Consider the following 19,842-nt stretch of genomic DNA (forward strand, 5'->3'; position numbering starts at 1 on the left):
GCTGAGGGCGGCGGTGCCGTCCCGCTGTGCCGCGAGCTGAGGCGGAGGGAAGAGAGCGGCGGGAGTGAGCGGGGAGCTGTGCTGAGAGTGCGGGAGAGAAGGAGTGTCCTCCTGCGGGAGAAGGGACGGGCAGCGCGGGGACAGCGCGGGGACGGGGCTGGGATGGCAGCGAGAGCGTTGGAAAGGCAGCAGCCCGGAGCGAGCTCCGGATGGGCGCTGCACGGGCGGAGAGTAAACAACACTTTCTAGCTGCGTGCAGAGCGGGGGAGGGCGGTGGGGGGTGGAGATCCGTTCCGCTACAGCCTGTAGTCAGGCTCGCAGCGCGGTGCTTCTGCTCTGCCCCGGCTCGTAGCGGCAGCAGTGCGGGCAGCAGAGCAGGAGGTGCCCGTCCGTCTGTGTGGCGCTGCTGGGGCCGCAGCTCAGGGCTGCGCTCAGCGTTGGCCCCTCACTGCCAGAGAGACACTGTGGCCCTGCAGCGTGTCCAGAGAGGGGAGCGGAGCTGTGGGGGTGCGGAGTCTGCAGCACAGCGCCGTGGGGCTGCAGTACAAAGTGATCGGGTTTGGTGGGGAAATAGCGGCGCTACGTGGACGGTCGCGCCGGACGATGTTGGAGGTCTTTTCCAGCCGTGCTGACTGTGTGACTCATGAACTGCTCTCTGTCTGGCCAGGCTCCGGATGCAGTGAGCTGAGACAGAACAGGCGCCGCGTGCTCTGCGTGGCTTTGTGTGCAGTGCCGTGCATCCTTGTTTCGGCGCTGGTGGCCGTGATAGGTGAGTGCCCCCCGCATCCCCACGGAGACGCACAGCCCCCATCCCACCTCCTGGGCTGCCCACGTGGTGCCCCAAAGCACCTTCTGCTCCAACTCCCGGCCTCTGCAACCGCTCCGAGGGCATCGCCCCGTGGCCGTGCATCCCAACCCCACCTCAGCTGCAGGGGAACGTCCTTTGCCTCCCACTTGCCCAACTCTCTCCCTGCCAGTGCTCCAGCGTCCGTCGTGCTCACCTCGCCCACCCTTCTCCCACGTGTGCCCCAACGCCTGGGTCGGTTTCCAAGGGAAATGCTATTATTTCTCGGACACGGAGAGTGATTGGAACAGCAGCAGGGAGCACTGCCACCGCCTCGGAGCTTCCCTGGCTACCATAGAGACGGAGGAGGAGATGGTGAGAGCGGGGCGTGAGCCCCAGTGCCAACACGGGGGTGGGAAACCCACACTTGTGGGGCCGCACCAACTCCTCTCGGTGCCCCAAATGGCCCCATGCCAAAGCCGTGAGGAGATGCCTTTGGCGAAAGCATCGGGCTGTGCTGGGACAGTGTCAAGTGCTCATCTCCCCCCCTCCCGGCACCCTCCCATTGCCGTCTTTATCTGCGCACCTCCAGGGGAGGGCTTTGTCCACACCATTACCAACACAGCATTGCACCAATATGAGTGCAGCGCCTTGCAGCGAGGTGGGACCTGAGATGTGGGGAGGGGATGGGATGTGTTCCAACAGCTCCAATCACACCTGGGTTTGTTCAAAGGAATTCATGCTGCGGTACCGGGGCCCAGCAAACTGTTGGATTGGGCTGCACAGGGCAGAAGGGGCCGAGCACTGGACATGGGCCGATGGCAGCACCTTCACCAACTGGTCAGTGTGTGCGTCCGTCTGTCGGGGTGGGCTCTCTTATGGGGTCTGTTTGGCATGGGCTGGGATTGGGTTTCTCATTCTCCTCCCTCCTGTACTCAGGTTTGAGCTGCGAGGCGGAGGCCAATGTGCGTACCTGAATGGGGACAGGATCAGCTCAGCCCTCTGCCACAATGAGAAGTTCTGGGTGTGCAGCACTGCTGACAGCTACGTCCGCTGGAGGAAAGGGGCAAATCCGCAGTGACGGATCCCATTCCAGGCAGCTCGTGCCAACGCTGCTGGGCCTTCCATGCCATCCGTGTGTGCTGGAATCTGCCTCTTTCCAGCACTCCTGCAGGTGCTCCTGTATGGACTCAGCCAGCTGTGCTGCTCGCTGTCTCTCAGGAAACTCATCTGTTGCACTGTGCCTTAAGGGGGGGTCCTTTGGGGGTCCTTACAGATCACAGCCCCACAGGACGGTTGGGTGTGCAGCTGACGATTCTGCACGGTTCTCTCCACTTACACTATTACTGTCATCGTTATTGTTATTACGATTATTGTTATTGCAAGTCTGCATTTATTACCCTTCCTATCATTATGTTCGGCATTATTTCCTTTACCGTTTCTACTCCCGTTTATTAACAGTCCCTGCCACAATTCCCCTCCTCTACTGCCCAACTCCCCATTTCATCACTACTTTTCGTTCTTGTCCCATTATTAGCAATATGAACGTCATTACCGTTATCAGTGCCTCGATTCCCATTATCACCGTTTGCATTTCCTATTTTCGATTATTACCTCGTTATTAATAGCTGTAACATTTCTCTCATTTCCACCCCAATTTTACCACTACGTTTAATACTGTTTTTCCTCACACTAATACTACTCATGCCTTCCTGATGGACTTTATTAAGTGCCCTTCCCACAATGCCACCATTTTATTATTACTTTACGTAGTTCTGATCATTATCTGATTATTAATAATATTTCTCTTATGAGTATCTGCCCGGTTCACCCCATTTTATCACTGCATGTCGCCGTTATTCTTTACACTCTTACTAATACACTTCTTATTTTTATTGTTTAGTGCCCGCCCCCACTATCCCATTATCATTTCTCCTTTTTTGATGATTATCCCATTATTAATGCTATCTGATGCCATTATCGTCCTTGTCCCTACAGCGTGGCATTACAAACACAGTCATCACAGCTCATCTTTATTATTTTTCTCATTAAGAGCCCAAATCCCCCATTGTTTCTCCCTTTTTTAGGGGTCTCCGCTCGGGGTCTCCATGTGAGGTTTCCATTTTTGAGGTCTCCATGGGGGGGTCTCCTTTTTGGTAGTCTCCATTTGGTGTCCTCCTTTTGGGAGTCCCCTTTTTGGCATCCCAATGTTTGGGTCCCCATTTGGGGGCCTCCAACTGGGGTTCCCATTTTAAAGGTTCTATCTTGGGGTTCACCTTTTGGTGCCTCCATTTGCGGTCCCCCTATGGGAAGTTGTTGTAATAGGCGTGATCGGGGTCTCGGGATGTAACGTGTCAGGCTCCTCCCCATGTGTTAGGTATGTGCCACGTGTACCATCCAGTGGGCGTACACGAAGGGTTAAAAGATATATAAGTGCTTGTTAGAACTTAATAAACGCCATTTTACCGCTCATCATATTGGTGTCACCTCGGTATTTGGCCAAGCCGCAGGCTCCCCTAAGCAACGAACATCACGGTTGCCTGCGAAAGGCAACAAGTGGTGACCCCGACGTGATGCTTAGGGGAATGAGTCGGCTGTCTGCTTGACGGGGCAGGAGCCCACCGTGGGGCGTTAGCACTTGCTGGGCGGTGGAAGCCGGGGGCCGAGCCCGGGGACAGAGGGAATCTGCAGTCACCCCTCTGTCGGCGGAGGTCGCGGACGAGCGACGGATATACCCTCCGGAATCACGCCGGAGAAGAGCCTGGGATCCTGGTCTCAATCGGGAGGAGGATCGGGGGCGTCATGGAAGCCGTCATAAAGGTGATCGTTCATGTGTGTAAGATTTATAACGGGAAGCATGCTCCTTCTCAGAAGGAGATAGCTGCGGTCCTCTCGTTGCTTGAGAGGGAGGGGCTGTTAACATCGCCCCACGAGATTTATGACCACAATAATTGGGATTCAATTACCGCTGCCTTATCCCAACGAGCAATGGTCACTCAAAAAGCAGCGGAATTTAAAACTTGGGGTTTGATTCTGGGAGGATTGAAGGCTGCGCGCGAGGAGAAACTTGCGGGCGAATGAGCCAGGGAGCTATTGGGGTTAGAGGTTGCGGGGCCAGGGGGGGGTCTCATTCCTCGTGCAGGTCCGGCTGGAGATAAGGTGGCGCCAGTCCCTACAACCACTGCTGCTGCGATAGCCCCGGGAACAAAGAAGGACGAAGTTGCATCGGATTGCTCAAGCGTGGAGGCCACAACACCCCCACCTCCGTATCCCTCTCAAGGCTTATATCCTTCACTGAAGTCAGTCGGGGAGGGGGGGGGAAGGTCCTTGGAGGAATGTGGTAACATCTCCTGCAGGGCTGATAAGCAGGCTTCGGGGGAGGGTACGGCATTCCGAGGAGGTACAGCGCAACCCGTGTGTTGTGATAACGAGTGCAGCTCTGTCTGTTGCTGTAGCAACTTCCCCAACCGGGCGGACTGCACCGTCCCGCCCCGCGGTGGATGCAGGGGCGGAGCCCCGTGGCCAACGTCCCAGGGGTCCACCCCTGAGGGGTGCGGCCCCACAGCACCCACCCCGTGGGCTCCGCCCACGCTCACTGATTGGGCCCGGGTGAGGGAGGACTTACGAGCAGCCGACCCACCACGGCCGCCGCTAGCCCTTCCGGTCATAGTCAAGACAGAGGGCCCGGCGTGGGTCCCTCTAGATTCTAAAGCAATAACCCGCCTTTCTGAAATTCTTAAAAGGGGCTGCGTTCCCCAGTAACAATGGCGGCGGTAGAGGCCCTCATGGCCTCTAGCCTACTACCGTACGATGTGATCAGCCTCATGCATGTGATCCTTGAACCGGTTCAGTACACCCTGTGGTATGATGCTTGGAATACACAGTTGCAAGCAGTGGTGGCGGCAGCCACCCGAGATGCCCGACACCCAGCCAATGGTCGGGGCCGAGGGGATAGGACCACATTAGCGCGTCTCCAGGGTGTAGCGGACGGCATGGTGGGATCTCCGGAAGGCCAGCTTAGGCTGTTGAGACCGGGAGAGTTAGCTGCAGTCACAACTGCGGCCCTACAGGCCCTTCGGGAGCTGGCTCGAGTTACAGAGCCTACTCTCCCGTGGGCGGATATCAAACAAGGCCCTTCGGAGCCTTTTGCCGAATTTGCGAACCGCTTGATTCGTGCAGTTGAGGGGTCCGATCTTCCGGAGCCGGCCCAAGGTCCTGTTATCATTGACTGCCTTAAGCAAAAATCGCTCCCGGACATACAGCAAATTATTAGGGCGGCCCCAGGCAACTTAACAACCCCAGGGGAACTTATCAAATATGTGCTTGACCATCAGCGCGCTACTCCATTAACAAATGAGGGCTTAGCCGCAGCCCTCCAGCTCGCAGTACAGGCAGCTACACGCCCCAAGGACGGGGGAGGGAAAGGTGTCTGTTATAAGTGCGGACAACCCGGACACTTTAGGACCAACTGTCCGAATAAAGGTGGCTCAAAAACAGACACAGACAAAAAATGCCAGTGGTGTGGTGGGGAGGGCCACACGGCGCGTAACTGTCGGAAGATCAAGGAAGCGATGCAGGGAAACGACCAAGGGAGGGCGCCCCGGGCCCAGGGCACCTTCCCAAATCAGAGCAATGGGCCAAGGAGAACATGCCCACCGTGGCATTAGCCATGGGACTGGGGGACCGTCCACTAGTTAAGGTGATAATGTCATATGCGGGTCCGTGGCCCCAAAAAGAGGGACCTCGAACCACGCTTTTTACGGCTTTGCTAGATTCTGGTGCGGACGTTACAGTGATTGCGGAGGCCGATTGGCCGCCGAACTGGCCACTCACCTCGCATTGGCAGCATATTGGGGGAGTGGGAGGCACAGTCCCAGCAAAAGGGGCTGCAGAGGAAGTGGAGATCGCTATCATTGATAGGAGTGGGATGATGGAGACACCGGTGTTGATGCAACCCCTCGTGGCACCGGTGGAAGGATCAATCTTAGGGCGTGATTTTCTCACGTCCTTGGGAGTTCGACTCACAAATTTATACTAAGGGCCACTGTGTACCACCTTGCGCTGCATTTTGCCATCCCATTACGCTGGAAACGGGAAGCGTCTCCCGTTTGGGTGGATCAGTGGCCCCTTCCTACTGATAAATTAGCAGCGCTGACGCAGCTGGTCTCCAGGGAACTGGAGGCGGGACACATTGAACCGTCACTTAGTAGGTGGAACACGCCCATCTTTGTTATCCGGAAACCATCGGGGTCCTTCCGTTTATTGCATGATCTTCGGGCTGTTAATGCACAGCTCGTCCAGTTCGGTCCCGTTCAGCAAGGCGGTCTATCACTTGCAGCTGTTCCCAGGGGATGGCCCCTTATGGTCATTGACCTTAAGGATTGTTTTTTCTCCATCCCGTTGGCAGAACAGGACCGGGAGGCTTTTGCATTCACGGTCCCTGTACGGAATAACCAGGGCCCAGCTCAAAGGTTTCAGTGGAAGGTTCTCCCTCAGGGAATGGCCTGTTCACCTACTATTTGTCAGCTTGTGGTGAATACAATTATCGCGCCAGTGAGACGCGACATGCCAGACTGCCAGATTGTCCATTACATGGATGATCTTCTGCTTGCAGCTCCGACAGGTTCCCAACTACAAGCCCTAGAAGCACGGGTGTCAGGCGCGCTCACGGGTGCAGGTTTCACGATCTCCCAAGAAAAGGTACAACGAGGGCCGGGGATAGAATTCCTGGGATATAAGTTTGGATCATCCACAGTTATCTCCGAGGGCCTGGAGATTAAGCCTCACGTAACCAACCTGTGGGATGTTCAAAAACTGGTAGGAGCTATCCAGTGGGTCCGGGGAGCGCTGGGTATTCCACCCCGATTAATGAAGCCCTTTTATGACCAGCTGAAGGGCTCAGACCCACGGGAAAGGAGAGAGTGGACCCCAGAGATGGACGCTGCCTGGCGAGAAATACTATCACTGTGCTCAGCAGCAAGTTCGTCCAGGTGGACACCGGGTATCCCCCTAGAGGGCGCTGTTACTCGCTGCCAGGATGGGGCCGTAGCTGTCATTGGTCATGCACTGGGCTCCTGTCCACAACCTCTGCGCTGGCTGTTCTCAGCACAGCCGGTGCGGGCATTTACCCCGTGGGTGGAGCTTCTTTCCCTGCTACTTAGTAAGGCAAGGATAGCTGCATTTAGGGATTTTGGAAAAGATTTGGATATAGTCCACCTGCCCAGGTTCTTCCGAGATTCGCAGATCTTGCCTGACGAAATCCTCCTGGCCCTGCATGGGTTCGGAGGCAAGCTTAGGCATGCGGGTTCCCTTCCGATTTTCGAGCTGGCACGCCCGCTCCGGGTGTCACTCCGTCTTCGGGTTGTTGCTTCTCCCCTTGATGGCCCAACAGTATTTACGGATGCCTCTTCATCGACAGGTCAGGGGGCGGTTGTCTGGAAGAACCAGACGGGTGACTGGGAAATTAGAACATTTCAAGATCACGGTGTCAGTGTTCAGACACTTGAGGCGCAGGCGGTAGCGATGGCACTGCTCCTCTGGCCAGACACCCCTTGCAATGTAGTCACTGACTCTGCTTTCATTGCAAAAATGTTACTACGAATGGGGCAGGAAGGACAACCCAGTACTTCGATTGCCTTCCTCTTGGAGGAAGCATTGACGGCAAGGACAGCGCCCGCTGCTGTTCTTCATGTGCGAAGTCATTCAGACGTTCCGGGATTCTTTACAACTGGCAATGCCCTCGCTGACCAACACGCGGGGCACAAGGTTCTTACGGTGAGGGAGGCTAGAGACCTACATTCTACGCTACACCTAGGGGCTCGAGCACTGTCAAGGACATGTTCTATTCCTATGGCGGTGGCCCGGGAGGTGGTGCAGGCATGCGCTCACTGTAATTCGGCCCCTGCGCTTAGTGCGGGAGTGAACCCTAGGGGAATTGCGCCTCTCGACGTCTGGCAGACGGACTTCACGCTGGAGCCTCGTCTGGCGCCGAGGTCTTGGCTTGCGGTTACTGTTGATACCGCGTCCACTGTCAATGTTGCTACCCAACATGGCCGCGCGAATTCTTCTGCAGCACAACATCACTGGTCGGTGTGCGTTGCGACATTAGGCCTACCGAGTCACATTGAGACAGACAATGGCTCCTGCTTCATCTCGCGCTCCACCAAGGAGTGGCTAGCGCGCTGGGGCATCACGCATAGTACTGGTATCCCTGGCAACTCGCAGGGCCAGGCTATTGTCGAAAGAGCGAATCAGCTCCTCAAGGAAAAGTTGCGCGTCCTTGGGGAGGGGGAAAATTACAGGGGAAAGATTCCAGTGAGCCAACAGGGAGAGTTGCTGGCTCGTGCGTTGTATGCATTAAACCATTTTGAACGGGGGGAGAATCACCGCACCCCTATGCAAAAGCACTGGCAACCGAGGATTATTGAAGAAGGACCACCGGTGAAGATTAAGATCGACAATGGGTTATGGGAATCAGGGTGGTCTATTTTAGTTTGGGGTAGAGGCTATGCAGCGGTCAAAAACAAAGAGTCGGGAAACATTATATGGGTTCCATCGAGGAAAGTTAAGCCAGAGTTTGGCCTCAAGTAACGAGAACTGAGCGTTTCTGTTGCAGGCGTGGCTACTGGGGAAGCCGAAGACCCCGACACCGGAGAAGTGGAAAAAAACACTTATATGGGTGCGTGGACCACCGGAGACAGGCCAGGACACGGACCCGGCAACACAGCCGTTACTGCCCACACCGAGAAATTTGGTTCTATCTCTGCTAATGTGCCTGTGTCTATGTTCTTTGCCAGGGGGTGGCACGGCTATTGACTTCTTGCTTTTAGCTCAAAGCCACGGATGTGAGGATGTCGAAGGGTTCTGTTGCTTCAACTTAAGTGATCACAGCGCATCGATCCATAAACAACTACAGTGGATGCAAGGCCACACACAGAAGATCAAGGTGCAGGCCGATCCCTTCGGTGAATGGTTGGAGGGTCTGTTTGGGGTACTAGAGCCGTGGCTAAAACAAATGCTTAAAACGCTTATCGTAGGTTTAGCAATATTCTTGGCTATTATGCTCTGTCTTCCATGCTTTGTTCAGCTTCTTAGGGCATGCTTAAGAAACTTCATAGAGGAAATCTCACGTCAGCAGTACGTGTATCAGCGCATTCAGGAGCAATTATAGACGCACTTAGGAATAGAAATAGAGTTAGGATTTGCGTTCGCGTTGTAACGGGTCAGCTTTCTATGGCATGGGGAGGGGGAGATGTTGTAATAGGCGTGATCGGGGTCTCGGGATGTAACATGTCAGGCTCCTCCCCATGTGTTAGGTATGTGCCACGTGTACCATCCAGTGGGCGTACACGAAGGGTTAAAAGATATATAAGTGCTTGTTAGAACTTAATAAACGCCATTTTACCGCTCATCATATTGGTGTCACCTCGGTATTTGGCCAAGCCGCAGGCTCCCCTAAGCAACGAACATCACGGTTGCCTGCGAAAGGCAACAGAAGTCTGCTATTTGGAGGTCTGAATCTGGGGGACCCCTTTTGGAGTTCCTATTTTGGGTGTCCCCTTTTGGGGTCTCCAGTTGGGGTCCTCTTTTTTACGGGTTCCATTTGAGGTCCCCATTTCGGGGGCTCCCATTATTGACGGGACAATTATCTAGTTGTGATGGTTATCCCAATATCAATGCTGTTTGATACCATTATCGCCCCAGTTCCCGCTACGCGGCGTTACAAACACCATCGTTACTGATCATCGTGGCCACGATCATACACCATCATCATCCTTTTCTCATGAAGAGCCCCAAAGCCCCCATTATTCCCCCCATGTCTGGGAGTCTGCGCTCTGGGGGTCCCTTTTGGCATCTGCATTTGAGGTCCCAATGTGGGGTCCTTTTTCGGGGGTCTCATTTAGGGGTTCAGTTTCGGGCTCTCCATTTGAGGTCCCCACCTGGAGATCCCTTTCGGAGGACTCTGTTGTGGGGGGGCCCATTTTAGGGTCTCCATTCGGCGTCCCCCATCGTGAGGGGTCACACAATCACAGAGCTGTAGGGGTCGGGAGGGACCTCTGCAGCTCACGGAGTGCAGCCCCCGCCCCAGCAGCTCCTCCAGCAGCTGCACAGGAGGGCGTCCGATGGGAGCGCGGTGCCTGCAGAGGAGGAGACCCCCCAGCCCCGGGCAGCCCATCCCAGCGCTCCGCCGCCCACACCGTGCAGACGTTCCTTCGCACGTTGGTGCGGAGCTTCCTGTGCTCCACTGTGCGCCCATGGCCCTGTGTGCTGTCCCCGCGGAGCGCTGAGAAGAGCTTGGCCGCGTCCCTTTGTCTCCCACGCCTCATAGAACAGAATCATAGGATCCGACAATCACAAGGCTGGAAAGGACCTGCAAGGTCATCCGCTCCGACCGTCCTCCCGTCCCCATTGCTACAAGCACTAAGCCGCAGCTCGTAGCTCCTCAGCCAGACGCCTCTTCAACACTGCCAGGGACGGCGACTCCACCACCTCCCTGGGCAGCCATTCCGGCGCCTGACCGCTCTCTGAGAGAAAACGTTTTTCCTTACGTCCCACCTAAATCCGCTCTGCTGCAACTCGTGGCCATTTCCTCGGGTCCCGTTTGCTGCCCGGGAGAAGAGGCCGAACCCCTCCTCACCACAACGTCCCTTCAGGAAGATGGAGAGTGCAATGAGGTCTCCCCTGAGCCTCCTCTTCTCCAGACTGGACAATCCCAGCTCCCTCAGCCGCTCCTCCTAAGGCCCGCGCTCCAGACCCCTCACCAGCTGTGTTGCCCTCCCCTGGACACGCTCCCGGGCCTCCATGTCTTTCTTGCCCAAAAAGTGAGGGGCCCAAAACTGGACACGGTACTCGAGGTGCGGCCTCACCAGTGCTGAGTACAGGGGGACGATCGCCTGCCTGCTACTCCTGGCCACACTCTTTCTAACGCAGGCCAGGATGCCCTTGGCCCTCGTGGCCACCCGGGCACACTGTCGGCTCGTGTTCAGCCGAGCATCAAGCAGCACCCCCAGGTCCCTTTCCTTTCACAGTCATCCAGCCACTCGGCCCCAAGCCAATAGCGCCGCGTGGGGCTCTTGTCAGCTTCCCCTGGGGTTGGGGAAGTTCCCCTGGAGCTGCCAGGACCTGGAGCAGCGCAGCCAGCAGTGTGAGCACAGCACAGAGCAGCGCTGCGTCCCGCGGGGCTCAGCTGCCATTTTGTGCTCCGGTTTCCCATTGGGTCTGTCTGGGATGGGCTGGGATGGGGTTTCCCATTCTCCTCCCTCCTGTGCTCAGGTTCCCGCTGTGAGGCGGAGGCGGATGTGCGTACCTGAATGGGGACGGGATCAGCTCAGCCCTCTGCCACCTACCAAAATATTGGGTCTGCAGCAGAAGCAACCACAACTTCCTCTGTTAGAATGGGACATATCCACAGTGACAGATCCCATCGCAGGCAGCTCGTGCCAACGCTGCTGGGCACTGCCATGCCATCCGTGTGTGCTGGAATCCGCCTCTTTCCAGCGCTCCTGCAGTTGCTCCTGTATGGACTCAGCCAGCTGTGCTGCTCGTCAGCTCTCAGGGAACGTGTCAGACTGCACCGTGCCTTAAAGGTCAAAGGGTAATGGGAGGATCCCATGGTGATGCCCCACTGCGGCCAGACCCGAGGGTGGGGGTATTTCTGCCCTCCTTTCGGGCTCTGTGTCACATCGTGGTGCCACCACCGTGTCACATCACGGTGCCGTCGCTCCCAGCCGCCGTCTGACTTTGGCTGTGGGCGATGTCGCTCCCGGTGCTGTTGCGCGGCCGTAGCCCTGCACGAGGGTTTCTGCACTCACGGTTCTTGCTGAGCCGCGGTCTTTTGTAACCGCGCTGAGCTCTCATTCAAGGTGCCATGGATTGTGTCCTCTGCAGTCACTGCTGCTCTGTCCCTGTGATGGCGGCAGCAAAGGGAGGGCGCGCTCGGTGCCGCTGTGTGTGTCACGGAGAGGGCTGGGAGAGCAGCTCTGCCAGAAGGAGCCCCGCGGCACAGCGCCGTCACCGCCCGCAGCGGAACACAGACCGCTGAACACCATCCTCTGCCTGCAGCCTTCGACACAGCTCCTACAGATTTAGCCGCTGCTGTCCAACTAATACGTTCAATTCTGTCCCCGGGGACATATTTTTGGACCCAGGCAGTCTTCTGTTGTCTGCTGTTCTGCCGGTTTCAGTCTCACTCACACGGGTTTCGCTACTGAAGCAGAATCCTTCAGTTCCTAAGGGGTAAACTCACTGAAGTTCTCCCTTCGCATACGTATAATGAAGCTGAGCACCACCTGATGCCATGACTCAAATGGAATGCAGCGGCTGCAGATGGTCCCAATGGCAGTGAGCAGTGGCTGCCATTGCTGTCGCTCCGTGCTCTCCGCGCTCTGGCAGATCAGGTGGCCCCGCGCTCCCGGTCCCCAGAAGCCCCGCACTGCACAGACGGATGGCATTGCTCGCCCGGCCATCAACCGCTCAGCACTCCTCCCCATGCAGAAGTGACACTGATGTCACACAGCTCCGTGTGCATGTGTGCTCCTTGCACACCCGGCCAGAGAAGCCACACTTTGAGACTACAACAGCAGCAGCAGTGCTGGAGAGTGGGACGGCAGCACTGGCATTGGTTGTACTGCGGGGTACTGCAAAGGGGGCAGAGGGCGGCCTGGGGGCAACTGTGAATGGGTCAGCCCATGAAAGGGAAGGGAACGTTCAGTGGGCCTTCATCTTATCTTTAGCACTGCTACTGCTGAGGTAATGGAACGGAGGAGAGAGCAGACAGGGAAGGAAAAGGTAGAAAAGGGGAAAGGGGAGGGATAAAGGGAAGGCAGGAGCCGGAAGGGAAGGCAGGAGCAGGAAGGGAAGGCAGGAGCAGGAAGGGAAGGCAGGAGCAGGACGGGAAGGCAGGAGCAGGACGGGAAGGCAGGCGAGAGCAGGAAAAGAAAGAAGGTGAGAGCGGCAGAAAGGGAGTCAGACAGATGCCCCACGCAAACCTGTGGGTGGCCAGGCTGCTGGCTGCAGAGTGCCGGAGCCCGGCTCTTGCAATGGAGGGCAGCAGAGACAGCACCTGTGTCAGATGTCAACAGGGGAACGGTCTGATTGGGGCGGCTGAGGTGGAGGATGAAGCAGAGAGGTTGAGAATTATCAGAGAGAGTGAGAGAGAGACTGACGGGTTGGACGCTGCAAACAGCAAACAGGTTGGGAACAGGAAGCGGGTTGAGGGCGCAGGGTAAATGGGAGGATCCCCTCCCCTGTTGTCGCCAGGCAGTAGGGGGGACCTCAGAGGCTGGGGGGAATGGAGACGGCTCCCTGCTCCAGGAAGGACGAGAATCCGCTCCCAACCTGCCCCACCTCCCCACTTACCCGTGCAGAACCGGTGTGGGGTCCTGCAGGAGGAACTGGCTGCTCAACTGGAGGAGAGGCAGCCTGCTCCAGAGGTCTTACCTCAGAGGATAGGCCCTCCAGCAATATGAGCACCTCTGCCATGATGAAGAGAAGGGTTCCGGTTGTTGGCGACTCAGTCCTGAAGGGAACAGAGGCCCAGTGTGCAGAGCTGACCCTCTTCTCAGGGCAGTCTGCAGTTTGCCCGGAGCCCGGATCAGGGACATCACCACGACACCCCCCACCCTGGTGCGCCCCACAGACTGCGGCCCGCTGCCGATCTTCCAGACAGGCGGGGGTGTTGGAAACATCCAAATACTTTATCAGGACGGTGTCTCTGATCAAAGCACACTGTATTCCCAATTGCACTGCCGGCCGTCCCGCAAGCAGCAGCGCCTGCAGAGACAGCGTTACCTCTTTGTGCCCCATTACCCCACGCTGATCTCTTCCTCTCCCGCTTCCTCATTGGCTGAATACGTCGGGTTCAGAATCTTCCCAACGCTCAGCTAAACAAACAGATACGGGCTAAACAGAAATTGCCGTCGGCTGTACATGTATTTGGCTAATTCTTTAACTTCTCCTCCTCACATTTCTTTATCAGTCCAGTCTCATCTCTCCAGCACCAAGAATTCCAACATAAGGAGCCTGTTGATATCCTTGCCAAGGGTTTTTGATTTCTAAAGGCATTCTCACACTGTTCAGGAGGGGGGTGTCAAACTTGTCCTGAACCGATGGCTCAGAGCTATTCCACATGGCTGCACAGACCAGAGCTGCACTCTGGGTGAGGAGGGGGTGGTCCGGGAACGTCTGGGTGGGATCGAAGTGCACAAATCCGTGGGCCTCGATGGGATGCATCCACGTGTGCTGAGGGAGTGGGCAGAGGTGAGTGCCAGACCGCTCTCTGTCATCTCTGATAGCTCTTGGAGAACAGCAGAGTGCCTGAAGACTGGAGGAGAGCCAGTGTCACTGCAGCCTTCAAAAAGGGCAAGAAGGAGGATCCTGGAAACCCCAGGCCACGCAGCCTCACCTCTGCCAACGCACGGGACCCACGGGTGTAGCGGAACGGATCTCCATCCCCCACCACCCTCCCCCGCTCTGCACGCAGCTAGAAAGAGTTTCTTTGCTCTCCGCCCGTGCAGCGCCCGCCCGCAGCTCGCTCCGGGCTGCTGCCTTTCCAACGCTCTCGCTGCCATCCCAGCCCCGTCCCCGCGCTGTCCCCGCGCTGCCCGTCCCTTCTCCCGCAGGAGGACACTCCTTCTCTCCCGCACTCTCAGCACAGCTCCCCGCTCACTCCCGCCGCTCTCTTCCCTCCGCCTCAGCTCGCGGCACAGCGGGACGGCACCGCCGCCCTCAGCACGGACTGCCCGGGGCCCCTCCCGTGGGCTCGGGCTCTTTTCCCCGCTCGGCCCTTTCCCGCTGCCTCCCGGCATTACCCCGTTGCGCTCGGACTTCTTCATCTCCCGGCTGGACCGTCGCCTCTCGGGGCGGGGAAGGGCTCAGCCGCTCTCTTTCTTCCGTAGCAGCGCGGAGGTGCGGGACTGCGCCCGTCGTGTGCGGGGAGAGGGGCAGAGAAGGGTCGGGCTGAGGGCACAGCGGTGCCGGCGGAGCGCTCTTCTTAGCGAGGACCTCACGGAGGGATCGTGGCGGAAAGCTGAGAAACAGCGGCATACTGCAGTGGGCACAGCGGTACCGAAAGCGCTCAGTCGCAGTCGGGAAGCCGTCTGGGAACGTCGCCAACAGAGTGCTCGCAATAAAACGCGGTCGGCAGAGGGGCGGGGCGGGGGCGGTGCCGCAGTACTGTTGCTGTTCCTGTTTGTCTTTGCTATGTTTGTCTTTGCTCTTCCTGTTCGTGGCGTTCATGGGGGCTCTCAAGGACTGACTGCGCTGGAGGCCAAAATGAGCCTCGCTGAACTGAGCGGCAGAAGCATCCCGTCGTGACGGGCCCAGGGGCTCCGTGCATACTCGGTACGGATTACGTCCGAAGGGGCACTTCAAGGATCCCAGGGGGTATGGATGGGCCTTTGGAATAGCTGCTGTAGACACAGACGACATGAAGCAGCCGTCTGTTCTGCCTGGCCTGTCAGAAGATCCGTCTGCCGTGGGGTTGCTACAGGAAAAAGTGCAGCAGGTGCCGACTGCTACAAGAACGGTGACTCAACCGCCCCCCTGGGCAGCCCCTCCCAGTGCTTAACGGCCCTTTCTGTACAGCGCGGTTTCCTGATATCCAACCTCACCCTCCCCCGGTTCAACCCGAGGCCGTTTCCCCTCGTCCTGTCAGCTGTCAGCAGTGAGAAGAGACCAAGCCGCTCTCACCGCAATCACCTTTCAGGTATTGGAAGAGAGCAATGAGGTCTCCCCTCAGCCTCCTCTTCCCCAGACCAGACCGAACAGCCCCAGTTCCTTCCGTCGCTCGAAGTCACACCCCCACGGGGTGCAGAAGCGCGCTCATAGCGCCCCGTCCTCCCAGCGGTCCCGAAATGACAGAAAACCGCCCCCCGAGGAGAAGAAAAGATCCCAAAGCCATCGTTCCTTCCGCAGCGCACAGAGTGCCGCAAACGGCCCTACGGGCGGCCCCCCCCGCACATTCACATGGCCCCGCCCCTCAGCCACGCCTCCCTCCCATTGGCCGTGGCCCCGAAGGCCCCTCCCCGCGCCCTGGCCCCGTCCCGCCCCTCCCGTCTCCGTCCCCCGTCGCCGCGGAGGGCGGCCGTTCTGCTGCGCGTGCGCACTGGGATCGGCGGCGGCCGCCGTAGGGCTGTGCCGGGGGAGGGGAGATGGCGGGGCCGGGGCTGCGGTGCTCCGTCCGCCGGGCTGTGCCGGGGATCCCCTCCGCGGAGCACAGCGGCGCTCTCTCGGCTCGGTTGTGCGGCGCGTTCGCGGGGCTACGGCCGTGGAACGGCGCCGGGAGCGACGTCGCCCACAGCCAAAGTCAGACGGCGGCCGGGAGCGACGGGAAAGCGACCCAGGCGTTTTTTCTTTGCACGCATCGGAAATTCCTGGGCAGGGTGAGCGCGACTCGCGATGCTGGAGCACTGCGAGGGAGACCTGAACTGCACCAAGTGAGCCACAAATGGACCCGAACGGACACAGCTGGCCCAGAAATAGGGACGCACTGCCCAAAATGCGCAGAAATGGCGCCAAAGAGACTCACAACACAGAGAAACATCCCCACAGTGCCCCCACATCAGACCGAATAGACCAAAAGCACCTCAAAGTGACCCAGGCAGATGTGAGATGGGCCCAAATGGACACAAAAGGCCCTGGAATGGCTCCAGAGACATGAGAATGGCCCCAAAACCACTCGGAATGGATCCACAAGGCACTGCAATTGACCCAAAATATCAGTGAGTGACACAAACGGCCCCACAACAGCTCAAAATGAACTGAAACGGCCCCGGTTTGCCTCAAAATGGACACAGTTGGCTTCGAAGTAACCCCCAAATGACCCCAACACAACCCCCAAATGACCCCAACACAACCCCCAAATGACCCCAACACAGCCCTACGTGGCACTTCAAGGTCCTCAAATGGTGGAAATGACACCCAAAGCATCCCAATGAAGAGTGAGAACAGGACCCTGCAGTTATAGAGAGAAGGGCCTCACAGCAAGAAAAGGGAAAGTAGCTTCACAAGGTAGAAATAAGAGGCAAATAGAGAGAGTTTAAGTAGAGAGTGTTAGAAAACAAGGGGTTCCAAGCACTTTCACAGACACCAGGTCTGGAATAGCAAGGAGGATGAAGGCCATCAAGATAAGGACTGCAGAGCAGCTCCAACACATTTGGCAGGGAGGTGATTGCATGTCTACAGGGCAAGCTGAAACCGGTTCGGGGGATGCCCCCCCCTTCGGGGTCAGAAGTTTGCAGCGAGGAAGACTACGAGCCTTCATCATCACGACCTGCTACGCACGCACAAGGAGGGGGAGGACTGCATGCTGATGGGCTCTCGGGAATGTAGTGAATATGCATCCGAATTCCTGTCAACTACTGATGATGTATTAGTTGGACCTGTATCTATAGCACCATTTCTGCTGACGGTGCGCAAGTTAGGTGGAGCGATCCCCCTTGCACCGGGCTGTACGCGCGTCACCAATAAACACATGCCTGCTCTATATCCTTACCGCCTATAGGGTCTGATTGCCGCACGTCAACCCCCCACCGGCCTGCCCCGCTCTGCACGCAGCAGGAAATTTCTTTGCTCTCCGCCCGTGCAGCGCCCGCCCGCAGCTCGCTCCGGGCTGCTGCCTTTCCAACGCTCTCGCTGCCATCCCAGCCCCGTCCCCGCGCTGTCCCCGCGCTGCCCGTCCCTTCTCCCGCAGGAGGACACTCCTTCTCTCCCGCACTCTCAGCACAGCTCCCCGCTCACTCCCGCCGCTCTCTTCCCTCCGCCTCAGCTCGCGGCACAGCGGGACGGCACCGCCGCCCTCAGCACGGACTGCCCGGGGCCCCTCCCGTGGGCTCGGGCTCTTTTCCCCGCTCGGCCCTTTCCCGCTGCCTCCCGGCATTACCTCTCTGAGACTGCCGTTCTTCGTCTCCTTCGCGCGTCGTCGCCTCTCGGGGCGGGGAAGGGCTCTGTCGCTCCCTTTCTTCCATAGCGCCGTGGAGGTGCGGGGCTGCGCCCGCCGTGTGCGGGGAGAGGGGCAGAGAAGGGTCGGGCTGAGGGCACAGCGGTGCCGGCGGAGCGCTCTTCTTAGCGAAGACCTCACGGAGGGATCGTGGCGGAAAGCTGAGAAACAGCGGCATGCTGCAGTGGGCACAGCGGTACCGAAAGCGCTCAGTCGCAGTCGGGAAGCCGTCTGGGAACGCCGGCAACAGCCTGCTCGATATAAAGACGCGGTCGGCAGAGGGGCGGGGCGGGGGATGTGCAGCAGTACAGTTTCGGTTTGTCTTTGCTCTTCCTGTTCGTGGTGTGCATGGGGGATCTCCAGGACAGACTGCGCTGGGGGCCAAAATGAGCCTCGCTGAACTGAGCGGCAGAAGCATCCCGTCGTGACGGGCCCAGGGGCTCCGTGCATACTCGGTACGGATTACGGTCCGAAGGGGCACTTCAAGGATCCCAGGGGGTATGGATGGGCCTTTGCAATAGCTGCTGTAGACACAGACGACATGAAGCAGCCGTCTGTTCTGCCTGGCCTGTCAGAAGATCCGTCTGCTGTGGGGTTGCTACAGGTAAAAGAGCAGCAGGTGCCGACTGCTACAAGAACGGTGCACAGACGGCAGCACCGCAGCAACAGGGATTCCGTGCTCCCCATTCATACATTGATTCGTCAGCTACAGTCAGGGGGGGATCAGCAGAACCCACTCAGCTCCACACGGCCGGTGCGTAAAGCCAGTGGAGAATGGAGGCTGATGGCAGGCTGCCGTGGCCTGAATGAATCCTAGCACTGCTCCGCTTGGAAAAGACCCTCGGGAAAGTGAAGTCCGACCCCAACCCAACCATCCTGCCCGACTCCGCTCAGTCCTGTCCGTGAGCACCACATCCAAAGGGTTGTCAAACACATCCAGGGACGGTGACCCAACCGCCCCCCTGGGCAGCCCCTCCCAGTGCTTAACGGCCCTTTCTCTACAGCAGAAAAGGTTATAAGTTGAGGTTGGATAAAAGTTCCTGATATCCAACCTCACCCTCCCCCGGTTCAACCGGAGGCCGTTTCCCCTCGTCCTGTCAGCTGTCAGCAGTGAGAAGAGACCAGCCCGCTCTCACCGCAATCACCTTTCAGGTATTGGAAGAGAGCAATGAGGTCTCCCCTCAGCCTCCTCTTCCCCAGACCAGACCGAACAGCCCCAGTTCCTTCCGCCGCTCGAAGTCACACCCCCACGGGGTGCAGAAGCGCGCTCATAGCGCCCCGTCCTCCCAGCGGTCCCGAAATGACAGAAAGCCGCCCCCCAAGGAGAAGAAAAGATCCCAGAGCCATCGTTCCTTCCGCAGCGCACAGAGTGCCGCAAACGGCCCTACGGCCGCTGTTCCCCCTCCCCTCTCCGGACTGCCGTGCGCGGTCCCCGACGCAGCGGTGCACCCACAGCACTGCGCCGCCGCACGGCGCCGAGCGGCAGCGGAACGCGGCTCAGCGCTCTGCGGAGATCCGCCCATAGGGGGCGCTGTGCGGACGCCCGGCGCTGCACGGCGCTACCGCGCGGTGCGGTGCGGTGCGGCGCGGTGCGGTGCGGCGCCCCCCCGCCTCCGTCCCCGCTGTGCCCCGGGAGCGGCGGCGATCCCTCCGCGGAAGCCGCGCTGCGACGGGAGGAGGGGACGGAAAGCGGCTCGGCTATCGCCTCCGCCAGTTCCCTCAGCACTCTCGGGTGAATCTCAGCCGGCCCCATGGACTTGGGGCGGTCCAGTTGGAGCTGTGCGTCTCTGACCGTGTCCTCCTGAATCGTGGGGGGTTTTGACTGCTGCCCAGCCAAGGCTGCCAGGTCAGAGAGCGGAGTACCCTGAGGATAACTGGTCTGACTTTTAAAGACAGACGTAAAGAAGGCATTCAGAACCTCTGCCTTTTCCTTATCCTCAGTGGTGACATTCCCAGCCTCATCCAGTCAAGAATGGAGATTCTCCCTGGTCCTCCTCTTTCTGTTGATGTATTTGTAAAAGAGTTTCTCGTTCCTTTTTACCTACCCCAGCGGCCAGGTTAAGTTCAAGCTGGGCTTTTGCCTCTCTGATTTTCTCCCTGCGCATCTTAACAACTTCTTTGT

At 58.2% G+C, this 19,842-nt stretch overlaps 4 protein-coding genes across 6 annotated transcripts in view; 3 read left to right on the forward strand and 1 right to left on the reverse strand.

The window, feature by feature from the left end:
* Nucleotides 1-14,881, reverse strand: part of CLC2DL4 (C-type lectin domain family 2 member D-like 4) — a 164,916-nt gene extending 150,035 nt beyond the window's left edge. The window contains exon 1 of the mRNA XM_046944086.1: nucleotides 14,593-14,881. Within this exon, the coding sequence (XP_046800042.1) occupies nucleotides 14,593-14,827 (235 nt within the window). The 5' untranslated portion in view covers nucleotides 14,828-14,881. The remainder of the gene's footprint in view (nucleotides 1-14,592) is intronic.
* The window catches only part of LOC107055489 (C-type lectin domain family 2 member D-like), a 134,836-nt gene that overhangs the window by 19,408 nt on the left and 95,586 nt on the right, over nucleotides 1-19,842 (forward strand). The window lies entirely within an intron of this gene.
* CLC2DL5 (C-type lectin domain family 2 member D-like 5) lies at nucleotides 44-3,259 on the forward strand. Of its 2 annotated transcripts, none has more exons than XM_040702726.2 (4): nucleotides 44-769; nucleotides 978-1,159; nucleotides 1,518-1,624; nucleotides 1,724-3,259. In XM_040702726.2, exons 1-4 carry the CDS (start codon nucleotides 604-606, stop codon nucleotides 1,863-1,865), a joined length of 597 nt encoding a protein of 198 aa, XP_040558660.1. In that variant the 5' UTR covers nucleotides 44-603; the 3' UTR covers nucleotides 1,866-3,259. The 2 variants fall into 2 exon arrangements, with proteins under 2 accessions (XP_040558660.1, XP_040558667.1); XM_040702733.2 differs by having other exon boundaries at nucleotides 1,053-1,159.
* Nucleotides 3,418-5,672, forward strand: LOC124418403 (endogenous retrovirus group K member 10 Gag polyprotein-like). The gene is made up of 2 exons (XM_046944152.1): nucleotides 3,418-3,604; nucleotides 3,927-5,672. Exon 2 carries the CDS (start codon nucleotides 4,549-4,551, stop codon nucleotides 5,449-5,451), a length of 903 nt encoding a protein of 300 aa, XP_046800108.1. The 5' UTR covers nucleotides 3,418-3,604; nucleotides 3,927-4,548; the 3' UTR covers nucleotides 5,452-5,672.

The sequence above is a fragment of the Gallus gallus genome, chromosome 1, assembly GCF_016699485.2.
Source record: "Gallus gallus isolate bGalGal1 chromosome 1, bGalGal1.mat.broiler.GRCg7b, whole genome shotgun sequence".
Taxonomy (NCBI): domain Eukaryota; kingdom Metazoa; phylum Chordata; class Aves; order Galliformes; family Phasianidae; genus Gallus; species Gallus gallus.